Source organism: Microcebus murinus, chromosome 10 (genome assembly GCF_040939455.1).
Source record: "Microcebus murinus isolate Inina chromosome 10, M.murinus_Inina_mat1.0, whole genome shotgun sequence".
In the NCBI taxonomy this organism is placed as follows: domain Eukaryota; kingdom Metazoa; phylum Chordata; class Mammalia; order Primates; family Cheirogaleidae; genus Microcebus; species Microcebus murinus.
In genome coordinates, this window is record NC_134113.1 from 19,523,195 (window position 1) to 19,538,438 (window position 15,244).

The window sequence follows — 15,244 nt, forward strand, 5'->3', positions numbered from 1 at the left end:
GTTTTATTGTATGTCCCTCATGTTAGAATGTAAGCTCCACAGGGGCAGGGATTTTATTTGTTTTGTTTACTCTCACCTCAGCACCTAGAACAGGGCCTGACATATAATGGATGCTCAATAAATATTGGCATAAATAGTACAAAAGCACTTATTCAAATTCATTGTATAGATATTGCATCAGTATTCTTTTTTTTTTTTTTTTTTTTTTGAGTCAGACTCTCACTCTGTTGCCCAGACTAGAGGCATCAACCTAGCACACAGCAACCTCAAACTCCTGGGCTCAAGTGATCCTTCTGCCTCAGCCTCCCAAGTAGCTGCGACTACAGGCACACATCACCTTATCCGGCTAATTTTTTCTATCCCCGTTTTATGGAGGAAGAAACTAAAGAAAATGAACTTAATATGTTTCTGGCCAAATAACTGGTATGTTGGAACCACAATTTGATTCTACCCAGTCTGATTCCTGAACCTGTACTTTTAAGTATTATGCTTAAAGCAGAATCAATACTAAAAAAATGATTTAAAGGGCTTTGACATTCGGAAAAAGGAATATGTAGCAAAATATAGTGACATTAGTAAAACCTTAATTTCTTTAGCCCAATTAAAAAACTCATTTGGCATGTTTTTTCTTCATTCTTTTAGAAAAGAGGGAAACAACATAAAACAGGCTTGAACCAAGAATATATTCATGAAATAAATTTCTACAGTATATTCTGAGATTGTTTGGCCTGGTTTCATATATCTGTATTCAAATACTATAAAAATTAAACTCAAAAATTGATAGACTTTTAGAAAATCCATCCTAGTGAAAAGAGACACTGGTTCAGTTTGTAAGAATTTCCAGAGGCTTAGTTGATGGCCTACATAGAGATCTTTCTTGTTGGTTTAAGCAGGACCACCAATTTATCCTACTCAATGGCTCAATGATATTTTTACTTTGGCAAGGTGAAACAAATATACTGGTTAGGATAAATGCCATATGGAGTTAGTATTTAAGTGGCTGACCCCTGGGACACCGTAGGATCTCTTTCACTCCCCTACAGGCTCAGCACTGAACTACATTAGCCATTTCCTTAATGTTCTGAGTACTTCCCTCACGCTTTTGCCTAAAATGCTCTTCCCCAGTCTGTCTGGCCTAGTCCCATCCACAGGTGACTCATGTTTGTATCTCCAATTCTAAGCACATATACTAAGCTCTCAATCAATAATCAATAGCAGATGAGTATAAACTAGGCCAGAAACATGAACTAATTCAGAAAGATTTTTAATGAAGATAGGAATCAAAAAGGGCAAGTATTAGTCATTAAATAATAACAATAAAGACAATTAACCAAAACATTACATTATTTCTCCAGTTTACCATAGCAAGTTCAGCAAATTAACTAAAATGCACTATACTTTGCAAAGCTGCTTTTCTATTTTAGCATATCTTAATCTAATAATTAAATAGATACAGATTCTTAATTTTTGATCCGTGGGCTCTTGATCAGAATGTAAGGAATCAGCTAAAGATTCTCATTTTCCATAAAAACCCTCTTAACCTCATTCTGCCCACAGTTACCTTCTCCTTAGTTAGAATTTCTTCAGTACTTCCGGAAACCTAAAGCAAGTCATTTTATACTTGGAATGGAGTATATCAGCAGTGTCACAGAAGTATTTTCTCATCTTTTTAATAAGTGTTCCATATAGCTCCTAACATAGGGACTAAATCTTAAATGAATTTGGTGTCCTTCCACAGCAACTACTACATTGCTGATCCCATTGTATTAAGCAGCAGTCATTACAAGTGTGGGGTTGGAAGTCAAATAGACTTGAGTTTTGTTTTTTTTTTTTTTTTTTCTTTAAATACACATTCACCAAAGAATAGACTTGAGTTTTAATCGTGGCTCTACCACTTACTGGCAGTATATTTGCACTGCCTCATTTGTACAGTGGAGGTAATACCCATCTTACAGTGTTCATGTGAAGAATAAAAGAGATAGTGCATGTAAAGCACTTAGGATAGTGCCTGAAGTATGCAAGTGCTCCATAGGTAGTAAATACAATTATTCCATAATTTCAAATCAATGTGAAAAATTGCCTAAAGCCTGTCCTCTGCTAAGTGCTCCATAGTTTTGACCTTCTTCTCTCATTTATCATTAATAGAGATTTTTTTCAGAGCTACTGTTTCTCCTATGGAGCATCAACGTGGGGCTAAAAAGAATTAGCAGACATGGGAAGCCAAAGCCAAGAAAGAGCAAATGGCAGATGGTTCTTAAAAGGATCAGGCAGAGAAGAAGCTGTATGAGAAACAGGAACAGAGAATGCCACTCTAGCTTTGTGCACTATTTCCTGGTGTGTCACCAGAGGAATACATATTATCTGATGTTTAGCAGTAGCATTTACAAGGTGTTTTTACATCTCACCAACTGTCTACCACAGCTGACAGTCTCACAGTTATCTCTTGTTGGTGACTGGTGTCAAGGGGGTTCCCCTTTTTGGGTACATGAAGATTTGACCAAAAAAGGACCTCAGACTCCATATCACATTATTATATGAGACAAGGGCTACTTATTTAATTACTGCATATCCTTTTTCTATATTACTTGGGTCCCTTATTTTTCTTTTTCTCCTGTCTATTGTAAGCTTGGACTAGTAAGCTGGAGAAGGGGAGAAGACAAATAATTATCAAATAATGTAACTATTTATAATATGCAAATTACCTAAAAGACTTAAATTAAGCTGTAGTATTTATGGATGTTCCAATAAATTAAAAAACAATTTAAATTACTGATTGAAGATTTGTTCCCCTTATTATGGATAAATGACATAAGAGATTGTGAAAATGAATTCCACTATATTTTTAAATGTACAACTTACAAAAACATACTTACTTTCCAAATCTCAACACGCCTGAAACATAAGTCTGCCAATGAGCACAATAAAACATGAACATCCCAATAAAACAGCAGAAAAACAACCAGTCAGGATGAGTTCCTAAGCGAGCAGCAATTGAAGCTCCCACTGCCATAAACACTGAAAGAAAACAAGGTTTAAGAACCATTAAGAAAAAATAATAATTAATGAAATAACTGCTCTGTGCTGCTTACAAATACAGAGTTTTAAGGGAATAATTCTGGCATTAAAATAAGGTACACTTAACGAAATGTTTTTTTTTTTTTTTTTTGAGACAGACTCTCACTCTGTTGCCTGGGCTAGAGTGCCGTGGCGTTAGCCTAGCTCACAACAACCTCAAACTCCTGGGCTCAAGCAATCCTACTGCTTCAGCCTCCTGAGTAGCTGGGACTACACGATGCGCCACCATGCCCGGCTAATTTTTTCTATATATGTTTTTAGTTGGCCAATTAATTTCTTTCTATTTTTAGTAGAGATGGGGTCTCACTCTTGGTCAGGCTGGTTTCGAACTCCTGACCTTGAGTGATCCGGCTGCCTTGGCCTCCCAGAGTGCTAGGATTACAGGCGTGAGCCACCGCGCCCAGCCACGGAATGAATTCTTGAACATATTTTTTAAACATACTATTCAAAATTGTTCCCAAGTATACATCTATCCCCAAAATTGACCAAACAGCTAAGTTCATTTTATTTTCAGGGTATCAGTACAAAAACAAACAACAACAACAACAAAAAACCCCAACTATATATCTCCACTACTTTACCTGTAGAAAGAGAGTCACAACCATGGTCAAAGAGTTCCCCTAAAGGTGAGCAAGAATTTGTTCTTCTGGCTTGTTTTCCATCAATAGCATCCAGTGACTGGTAGATAAAGAGTCCCAGTGCACATAATAGGTATGTCCAGTATGGTGCCTAAAAATAAATGTAAATAATAAAGACTGTTAAGTGACAACAAGCTAGCTTCTGTGTGAAAATAGCTCAACCTAAGCCCATCAACATATTTTCTTGGGCTCACACTTTGTATCATCTCAATGTGTTATAAAGAACATTGATAACCTTCCTTCTACAGACGTGAAATTGAGAACTCAAAGAATTGCTGCTCTAAGTCATCTGGGTAGAGGGTCACAGAGGTCCATACTGTGAGAAGCACAAAGTTAAATGGCTGAGCAAGGATTAGGTCCCTGATCTTGATTCTTAGTCCATGGCTCTTTTAACATAATACTATTCATATATGGCACAGCTTTGAAATTATTCAATACGTCTTTACTATGAAAAAAGAAGACCTTAGAGGCAAACTGTAGACACTTGCTGCCATTGATGATGGAGTATCAGGAACTGGATTTGCTCTCCCACCTTGTATAACTACAAAGGCAATAAAATACATGAAACAATAGTTCTCAGACACTGCAGGCAGCACAGGCTTGTGATCCCGGGGAGAAGGGAAACAAATGAGGTGAGCCCTATGATTGCTCCAGCTTACAGGCCAGAGTCAGTTTCCAGACCACAGTGCAGGAATGGGACCAGAACAGAGCCCAGTAATCTTGCTGTGCTGAGGAGAAATGTATCAGCATTTCAGGAAGGTCAAGGGAGCTAGCATTTGTGGAGCAGAGGACCTGAGAGGAGGCGGCTGTGCAGAGAGGAGCACAAGTTGGAGAACTACAGAAAGGCACCCTTGCTGATCTGTGCCTGAATGAGACAAAACAACTAACCCAGGCGAGGGAAAGAAGACTGGAATGTTGAAGGAAGGTCAAACAATTCTTGAAGCTCACACAAGGCTGGGAATAGTTCGTGTTCCCACCGGACAGAACAGAAAGATCTATTTAATACCTGGGGCATTAGGTAGACTTCTCAGAAGTGTATTGCCTTAGCAGCGAGCATAAATTAATCCTAGACTGAAGGCTTCTCTGGATAACCATAACAAAACTTAAATTCAGATTCAAAAGGATCCAATTAATTCCTGGTAACTTAACTGCAGCTGGCACAAAGTATATCTTATGAAAAAAAACCAACCTAGCTCCCTAAGATGTAAAATTCACAAGGTTTGGCATCCAATCAAAAATAAAGAACTAAATAAATAGCCAGTCATGCAAAGAAGCAGAAGAACAGGATCTATAACTAGGAATAAAATCAGTCAATATAATCAAAATAAATACAAATAATAGAATTAGCAGACAAGGACATTAAAATAGTTATCATAAATATGTTCCACATGTTCAAGAAGATAGAGGAAAACATGAAAATTATAAAAAGAAATGAAAGAAAAGACTCAAGTGAAACCTCTAGAATTGAAAAATACAGCATTTGAATGGTAAAATAATTATAAAATTATTAGCATATTTGACACTGCAGAAGAAAAGATCAGTGAACTTGCAGACTATCCATGGAAATTATCCAAAATAATATACGGAAAGAAAAAAGCTAAAAATAATTGAACTGGGCACCAGTGACCTGTGGAACAACAGAAAGCAGTCTAGCATATAAGCAACTGGAGTCTCAGAAAGAGAAAAGAGAGAGGGTGGGACATGAAAAACATTAAGAAAAAATAAAAGCTGAAAAATTTCTAAATTTGACAAAATCTATAAACTCACATATCCAAGAAGCTTAACAAATCCCAAGCAGAATAAATATTTTTTTAAATCCCATCAAAGTACATAATAATCAAATCAGTTAAAACCAGTGATAAAGAGAAAATCATAAAAGCCAGAGGAAAAGATGTATTACATACAGAAGCACAGATAATAATGACAAAGGAAAGAAATCAGTAAACTTGAAGACAGATCAATAGAAATTTTAACAATGATCATTCTTTTCTTTCAGCACTTTACAAATGAATTCCACTTTCTCAGGGACCATGATAGCAACATCAGCCCAGAATTCTACATCTTGGAGAGAAGTACAGAAAAATTGTTAAGAATTAGGGTTTTGAAGTTAGATCCACATTGGAGTCCTTGGCTCTGTTACTTTATAGCTGTGTGACTTTGGACAAGTCTTTTAACCTCTTTAAGACTTGATGACCTCATCTAAAAAATGTGAATAATGCTCACAGGTGATAGTATCTGATGAAAAAAATTCTTAGCTCCTTTACACAGAGCCTGGCATATAGTAACTGCTCAATAAAGGTTAGCTATTGTCATTAAATTGTGTTTTGCATATTTTTAGTAGCAAATACAATCTTTAAAATACCAACCTATATATGGTTTATGTGGTAATTCTATAAATATCCAATCAACTTGACTACCCCATTCTTCAATCTTTCTAAGTAAGTATCAGTTTACTTCGAATTACTTTTAGGAAAGATTTTATCATTTGTTAACAATAAATGTCCAGTAATAATGATTGCAGTACTAATTGTTTTTGTTTTTGTTTTATGAGACACAGTCTCACTCTGTTGCCCGGGCTAGAGTGCCATGGCGTCAGCCTGGCTCGCAGCAACCTCAAACTCCTGGGCTCAAGTGATCCTCTTGCCTTAGCCTCCCAAGTAGCTGGGACTACAGGCATGTGCCACCATGCCCGGCTAATTTTTCTCTATATATTTTTAGTTGACCAATTAATTTCTTTCTATTTTTAGTAGAGACGGGGGTCTTGCTCTTGCTCAGGCTGTTTTCAAACTCCTAACCTTGAGCAATCCTCCCACCTTGGCCTCCCAGAGTGCTAGGATTACAGGTGTGAGCCACCCAGTACTAATTGTTTAAAAGAATTTACTGGCCGATTTACTTGTCTCTACTATAAATAGAAAGAAATTAGCCAAACAACTAAAAATAGAAAAAATTAGCCGGGCAAAGTGGCATGTGCCTGTAGTCCCAGCTACCCAGGAGGCTGAGGCAGGAGGATCACTTGAGCCCAGGAGTTTGAGGTTGCTGTGAGCAACAAAAAAACAAAAAAGGACTTATTAAGTCTCACATATATAAAGGAAAATCAGTATAAATTAGAAATAATTTAAGAAGAGAAACAACTTGAGTTATAAACACACATGTTAGAATATCACAGTTCGAATCAGCATATTTTTAAAAGCTTATCTGGAAACTATGAAACAATTTAAAAGAGAGCAAACAGATAACTGAAGAATCATGGCAGCATAAGAATGAAAAAACAAACAAAACACAACCCACTTAGAATCTTTTGAGAGAATCCTGAAGTATTTTGCAGAGAACAATTCTGTTAACCTTTTTCAAACTAGTAAAAAAAAATTTTTTTGAGACAATCTTGCTCAGTCTCCCAGCTAGAGTGCAGTGACATCATCATAGCTCACTCTAGCCTCACCCCTCTGGGCTCAAATGACCCTCCGGCCTCAGCCTCCCAAGTAGCTGGGACTACAGGTATGAGCCACGGTGCTCGGCCTTTTATGTCTTCTTCGGAGAAATGTCTATTCTGGTCTTTTCCCCATTTTTTAATCAATTTATTTGGTTTTCCAATATTGAGTTGTTTAAGTTCATTATAAATTTTGGGTATTAAGCCCTTATCAGATATGTGGTTTGCAAATATTTTTTCCCAAATGAAGCTGCCGTTTCATTTTGTCTGTTCACTTCGTTGTGCAGAAATGTTTTAGTTTTTGCTTTTGTGGCCTGAGTTTTTGGTGTGATATCCAAAATACCATCACCAAGGCCAATGTCCAGGGGCTTTCACCCTATGTTCTCTTCTAGTTTTATCGTTTCTGGCTCTTATATTTAGGTCTTTTATCCATTTTGAGTTGATTTTTGTATATAGTGTAAGATATGGGTCCAATTTCATTCTTTTGCATGTGGAAATCCAGTTTTCTCAGCACCATTTATTGAAGAGACTGACCTTTCCCCATTGTGACCTCAAAAATTAGTTGATCATGCCAAGCTAGCTCATTCTTACTCGTTTTTTCTATTGTGAAGAATTATTTTGTTTTAATTTTCATGATCAAAGTTATACTTTAAACATACATATAAAATTAGAAGCTGAAGTTATTAAAATTTCTATTATGACATAAAATGTCATTTTTCTCTTTCCTCTTTCCCATCAAATACTCTTCCCCCAAAATGACAGAATTCTGAAAATAATCATCTCACCTGAAGGATTTTCCATTTCTCCCTTCCATGTAACTTTTTATACTGAAAATCTAGAGCTTCTCAAGGAGTACTCCCAAAGATCAAAATTAAAAGCTTAATTCTGACCTCTGATCTGAGAGATTGGCTGCAGGCAGGTCTAAAGGTGAAGCTGTTAACAGAAATTCATACTGAAATAAATTTGACACCACAGTTGGGGGTGGACCCTGCCCAAGATCACATTCTGCTCCTCATTTAGAAAAGGAAATGAAGACTATTTTCCTAGTTTAAAACTACTTCATTAGGATTCTTGAGGCATTAAGATTTAGGATTTAAATAAGGAAAGAGACAGGGGGAATTTAAATAAGGAAAAGACAGAAAAGGTCTAGGCCAAAACCAAGGTAGAGGCCTGAAAGTGAAAAGTTCTCATGAGTCAGTGACTGAATCCATGTTTCTAAAACAGGTAATTATAAGAGGTAAGATTAAAAAGGTAATATGATGTGAAACAGCAGTACAAAGGACATTTTTAATGTATTATTTTATTTGATATCGAAATCCACAGAGATAGGGCAGTTATCATCACGTTCTTTATATTAAGGATGAAACTAAAACATGGGAAGGGTGATAATTCCTATCAAGGCAAGCACTGAGGCTGGGTCCAGAAATCAAACCCAGGTCTTCTGACTTGACCAATGAGATCTATCCCGCCTCAGGCTACACAGGCTGGATGGAACTTCTCACCTGAATTGTTCACAAATTATCTCCTTCCATGAAATCTGCTGAGGAGCACTTTCCCCTTCACACAATACAATTTCAAGTGGTAGTGAGTCACAGGAAATGGCTGCAAGCCACAAGAAGTCGCCTTTCTTTTAAACCCAGAAAGGTACACTGACCTGCCAATACCTTGGTCACTCCTTTTCCAAGTCTCCCCAAGTCTTTCTAAGTTTTCCAGTCTTCCCAAGGACATAGGAGACAGACCTATCTTCTCTTTTCCCTTCATTCCCCATCTCTGTTCCAGCTGGAAGCTACTAAATATTCTGCATTTTTTCCGACTTCTTTTCTAACTTGTTATCTCTGCAAACAGGTTGGGATCTACTTGGTGAGGCACACAGAACACCTTCCTTCCAGGAGTCTTTCCAAAAAGGGTACAATTACAGAGACTCGTAAAGGAAGTGATCTACACAGCCACCTCAATTTAATTCTAGTTTTCATGTGAACTTATTTCCAAAAGTTTTAAACATAAGGAAGGAAAAATCAGGCTTGGACTGTACATTATAAAGTCATAAGCAATATATCGTGCTACTTCTACAGAAGGAACTTATTTCTAAAATAGAACTTTTCCAGGTAATATTAAATTCAAACATTTAAAGTTTTTAATTATATAGTTTTTATAATATCTACTGTATCTTTAAGATCAGACTTTAACAATATATTATAGAAATCTTTCCAGGTCAAACATATAGATCTACATCATTCTCTTTAATGACTACATGGTATTCAATTATGTGGCTATCTCATAATTTAAGCAATAACTTCTCTAACAATGAATTTTATTTGATTTCATGAAGGGTTATCATGTAAGTTTGTTCTAGAAAACAAAATAATTACTAAGAATCAATCATAACCCCTAGTCATTAAAAGAAAAAGTCTCCACTGATAAATTGTTTTCCAGTTACATTACTGAAAAAGAGCTGTATAAAAGAGCTGAGTATTTGGAAAATTTTCACTTTTCTAGATACTTGAATTATTTATAGGATTCTATTATTCATCACAGGATTAGAGAAAAACTAAATCATGATTTTAAAACTTCCTCAGTGCCTTCTGACAACACTCTTATTCAGAAGCAACAACTTATTTAGAAGCACAAATTAAACTGATATCTTAGCTTGGAAGTCATACACTACCACCTTAGGCTCAGAGGCACAAAGCTTATACTGGGAAAAAGGAAACTGCAACCCTGGTAGTCCACTAATTTATTTAATTTTCACACACAATTTGCTTTTCCAGAAAACATCCAGAGGTGAACAGCAGCTCTGACAAATCCTATATTCCTTCAGCATTCTCTGGGAAAAGCCCATGAGTTTAAGAATCTTAAAGTTTCCATATCAAAGCAGAGGGACAGGGGGCTGGCCAGTGACTGAGAGACAAGAACTGAAGTTAGCAGGCATCGATTTTTCTTCTTCCTTGCCCACAACTCTGTGACTCACAAACAGAAAGAGAAATAGCACTAGTACCTTCATATTGCCTTCTCTCACCAAAGCCTCCCACCCCCAAACCAAAACTCCAAAATTAACTTTTCTCTTCCTCTTTCCTCTTTTCTTCTCACAGAACAAATTTCATTTTCTAGGGCTGAACTGATTGAAGCAGAGGAAGGCAGAGATTGTGTCATTCTGGATTAGCACTGCACTCCCAGTCCTCCGGCACGGTGCCTGGCATAGAGTATATGTCCAACGAATATCCCTGAATTAATGGACCAAGTGTGACAATAAAGCTCTGTGTGCAAAAATAATTTTCAATTTGCATTACAGGAGCATTAGAGGCAGGTCTTCATGTGCTCCAGGCTCCTCTGGCTACTCCCATACTAATCTTAGATGAAGTAAAATATACAGAATGAACATAAGCTCTCTACACATTGGTAAGTTTCTTCATATTCTATCTCTCAGGTACCCAACTTCACACTCCAGCTCCATTCCACCCACAAGGTCCTCTTCCTCTTATCCACCTTATTTATTTACGAGCTGATTCCATCTCATGGCTGTTTCCTTCCTAAACATTGTCACCCAATTCAACAAAGCACTCACGTGCCCCCTCCCTCAAGGACTAACCGATATGCCTCTTTCTCTACCTATGCTTCACCTAGGAAGAAATCAAAGGACAGTCATTATATTCCTACCTCTTCCACTTAAAAAAATGCCTTCTATAAGTATGTAGTTTTCAGGGTTAAAGCAGCCTTTGAAAATATGTAGGCCTTCTGTTGTACCATGCATGCATCATTGGTACCTCAAGCATGCAAATATAATAAGAAACTACATAATGATAGCATTCAGGACTTTATATATAACTTTATTATAAATAGCACTATTTCTGTTGTTTCCTTGGTTTTAAATGGTTTCACAGGTGGCAACAAGTTAAAAATGCACAATTCTGAAATTGTCTTCTTTAGTTAATGAAGTAAAGACCTTCTCACGATAACTAAACCACTTATGTGATAACGACATTAATCTATTACCCAGTTACCTCTTATTAGTCCCACCTCCCAACACTATTCCATTGGAGATTAAGTTTCCAACACATGAACTTTTCAGGGGACACAAACCATAGCAACATTCAACTTTAAGATCTCTAAATCCATAATGAAAACAAATAGAAACAAGTGGAAAATTCTTACAGAATCACAGTTTTCCACCTCAAACCCTTATTTATATGGAAATTCATATCTTCATAATCATGTAGAAGTATAGGATGCTATCCATTGTAAGATTAAAGGTAACTACTATATCAATTTGGTTATTAATAACTGGAAATTGAATCATGATGAAATTCTATGTTATTCCTCTTAAAGTGATAATTTCCTTTCTTCTTTTGCCTATAAATAAGGATTTGATAATAATAATCACCTTACTTGATAAAAAATGATAATCTAAAAAAGACATGTGGATTTTTTCTAACATATGAGAATATGAAATGTAAACTACCTCTCTCCTCAGTTGTAAAATTCAAAAATTCTCCCAATAGGTTTTATTAATACTTCACTTTTAAATTTTTCTTCTTCCTTTTATTCTATTTGTTTACAGGAGGGGCTATCAAAGGCAAGATGATGGAAACATTTCTACTTGGCCAATATAACCCAAAAGGTATTCTAATATTCAAATATATATATATATATATATATGAAAACTAGTTCTAATTACCAAGAAAGCCAGTAGAGGGTAGGTCAGTGGTGTAAATGTTACCAGGCCCCCACGAAAAGAGAAACCAGATGCTAGTGTGTTAGAGTCCAAGAGAAAAGTAAGACTCGAGTTCCTCGATCAGAAATAAGAGACTTAGAGAGGGACCTCTAGGCCAAGAGAGGTCCCAAGCTGGTCTAAAAAATGAGTATTAAATGAACCTTAGGTACATGTACTATTCTAGGTTCTGGGAAAGCATTAACTAGAAGACCCACTGTCTGGGTTCCAAGCACCCTGTCCACCCTACAGTGTCTGAGGAGGGGTGTGCACAGTGCAGGAAAACAGAAACCCATTTGAGAAAAACAGGAAGCACTCAGACAGCCTTAGTTTCACTTCCTGGGGGAATGGACCTCTAGGTGGAAGTTCAGCCAGGAAATCAATCCCTAATTGCTCAAATGATTGGGCTTTATATGCACACACAGACAGTCTCTTTCAACATAGAGGGAAGATTATTTTGGAGAAAGAGAGAGATGTGATCCATGAGTTTAGTCACCCAAGTGGTCAGTTAGCCAGATGGGAGGATGTTAGTGGCTCACGTGGCCTTCCACAGCAGATGACACAGAGCACGTAGAGGGGAAAGAGCAGCACCGAGTGGTAAGTACAAGTAGTCAGGTGTGCAGGTGTCCAGGGCAGTGAGAACCACTGGGCCTGGAGTGGGAATGGTGACAAATCGCACCAACATTATGCTGCTGAAAGAAAGAGTCCCTGGTTAGATAAAACAATAGGGCAAGAAAGAGAAATCATAGGAAAAATAAAAAGTGAGTTCCTCTAAGGCCACAGAGCTTTGGTCATGGGATAACTGGACACTACCGTTCATTGATACTGGTTGCATGTGCTACCAAACAGTTAGAAAGACTACAGAATTGGGGTTCCTCCACGAGGTTTTATGTAGTAAGGTGTCTCAAAGACTAAAAAGCAGAGGAAATAGAGGAATCCAGGGTCTAATTAAGGCAGTCCTCTTTCCTAGACAGACACGAATCATAAATCTAAATCTGTATTATAAGAACACCAATCTTTATCCAAGTCATTTGGAAGGAAGTTAAACATCCAGAGATCCAAACTAGACCTTATATGGTAATTGTTCTTGTTAAAATTAACTCTGGATCAAAGAGAAAAACACATATATATAGATCAATTGTTTATCCTGGGTATCATTCCTCTTTTTATATGCATCTTTAAATGAGGACACCCCTCAGGAAAAGGAAGAAAAGATGACTTAGAAAGTGAAGGACACATCTCTGCTCACTGGCCAAACTTCACTTACAACCTTGAAACACTGAATTTCCCTGAACACATTCTTAGGTCTTCTGTAAATGCAAATGCTAGACTAGATAGTCTGCAAGGTACGTTTCAACTGTAGATTTATGTGATTTCATTCACATTTGACCCCATCTTTCATATGAGAATATAATCTTCTCATATGTGTGTGAGGCATGTATTCTGTTTTTAAAATCTGCTGTAGGAGCTAAATAACTAGATGATGAAATTAATTGATGATCTAAATTTTTCCTATCAAGTAATAGGTTACAGAAATGGTTTTCAGAAGGAAGAATATCTGCCCTGGTGTCTTCTTGCAGATAGTTATGAGTATGGACTCTGGACTTGCACCCAAATCCTTGCTCTGCCTCTTACTGGCTGAATTGGACAAGTTGCTTAATTTCTCAGTGCCTCAGTCTCTGCATTTGAAAAATGGGAATATAATCACTATTCCAGTCTCATTATGAGAATTAAATGAATTATTATACATGTGAAATACTTATAAAAGTATCCAGCATATGGAAAAAGCTCAGTATATGTTAATTATTGTTATTATTATTACTGACACTACATCATATAATTTTAGGTGACTCATCGATACATTTCATTTTAATATTTATTTTAAGGTATTTTGGAAAATTGATTGTATTTGAAAAATAGCTAGCATATCAAATCTATGATTTTATAGATGTTAAGCTTTAGAATGAGTCTAAGTTTTTAAAGGGAGGTTGATTTAAAGTGGACATAAAGAAAGATAGTAAATAAACGCTAGTATAGGTAACACAACAACACAAAAATCTTCCCAAACTAAAATTTAGGAAATACTCAAACTATACAATGTCCATTATATGAATGTTTTTGTTTAAAAAAATACCTCTTTCCTTTAAATGGCCTTGGGTGAGTTGAAACATATGCAAAAGGGATTTACATAACCAATAACTATTAGCTCAGCTGGTAACAGTAGATTTCAATTATCCAAGCATCAATTGACTTCTTTCTTCAAAAAAAAAATAGAAACAATATTTCTAAGAGGTAGGAGGAAAGAAAATTAGAAGACAGATTGTGCATATGTGAAAAAATGTAACGCTGATATGCTTCTGGTAGACTTTATACCCAGACATATATTCTGTAATGTTTAACAGAGAATTCATTGAGTTTCTAATACACTGATAACCTGACTCTGGAAAGTGTAACAATTAGAAATGACTGATTGCCCTTGTTCCTGCAACTGCTCTAACCCACACTACTCACCTATGATGGGGTTAAGACATTGTTTACTGGGATTACTGGGAGCCTGTGAAGGGCAGGGCGTTTCCTTGTTTACAGATGGAGGGTTCCCACCTGAAAGGCTCTAGAGGCGGCTGGTGGTCAGGAAAGGTAGGAACATTCTCTGTCAAGCCAACCAGGAAGGCCCTAGGGGCTTATTGGTTTCAATCCAGATCTTTGGCCTCAGCTCAGTTTAAGAACCAGCAGTTGAAAAGAGCCCACCCATTTTCAGGAAATGAAGTAGGTTATAAGCTGGGGCAAAGGAAACCAGACTTTGCCCACAAATGCAGTTAAATCAACACTCAGGGCCAAAGGGGCTTTTTCGTTACCTGACACATCTGTACTTTGAAAGGTGGCAGAGAAATCTGTACTTTGAAATATATTTTTTCTAATTGTTCCAGGTTTTCTTCCTCCTTAGCATTTACTAGAGTGCTTGTTGATAATGTTAGTATTTCACTGTGCTTAGGGGAACAAGAGGGGTGTGTGGAGAAAACCCAGGCCAAATCTATCATCCACACTAATTGTACTTACTGGGGGCTTTAGCATCTATTCTGGTCTTTAATTTCTCAAAACCCAGGTGGTCCTAGCCTTATGCCCCAGTCAAATGCACCAAATGCGTGAGATTTAAAGCCCTTTCTATATATCACAATGCTGTGTTTTATCCACACTTGAACCAGCATTTTAAAGGAGAAGTAGCTTTTTCCTTAGGAATTAAGGAATTCGTAAAGCCTTAAGAATCAAAGGAACAAACCACAAAGGGAAGCCACCTCCACTTTACCTAAAGAGGCTCATTCTAGACAGGACTGGGACCATGGTGTGCCAAGACGGCACCAAGGTTGCAGAATTTAAGGCATCCACACTCAGAGTTCTGCA

At 36.9% G+C, this 15,244-nt stretch overlaps 1 protein-coding gene across 4 annotated transcripts in view; it reads right to left on the reverse strand.

Annotated features, from left to right (window-relative positions):
* The window catches only part of CHPT1 (choline phosphotransferase 1), a 35,940-nt gene that overhangs the window by 17,418 nt on the left and 3,278 nt on the right, over positions 1–15,244 (reverse strand). For all 4 annotated transcript variants that reach the window (XR_001156019.3, XR_001156017.3, XR_001156018.3 and 1 more), the window contains exons 2-3: positions 3,657–3,804; positions 2,874–3,015 (exon numbers count right to left, since the gene is read on the reverse strand). Coding sequence is in view for 1 of the 4 variants with exons in the window: in XM_012772653.2 (XP_012628107.1) it covers positions 2,874–3,015; positions 3,657–3,804 (290 nt within the window). In the remaining 3 variants the exon portion in view is untranslated. The remainder of the gene's footprint in view (positions 1–2,873; positions 3,016–3,656; positions 3,805–15,244) is intronic.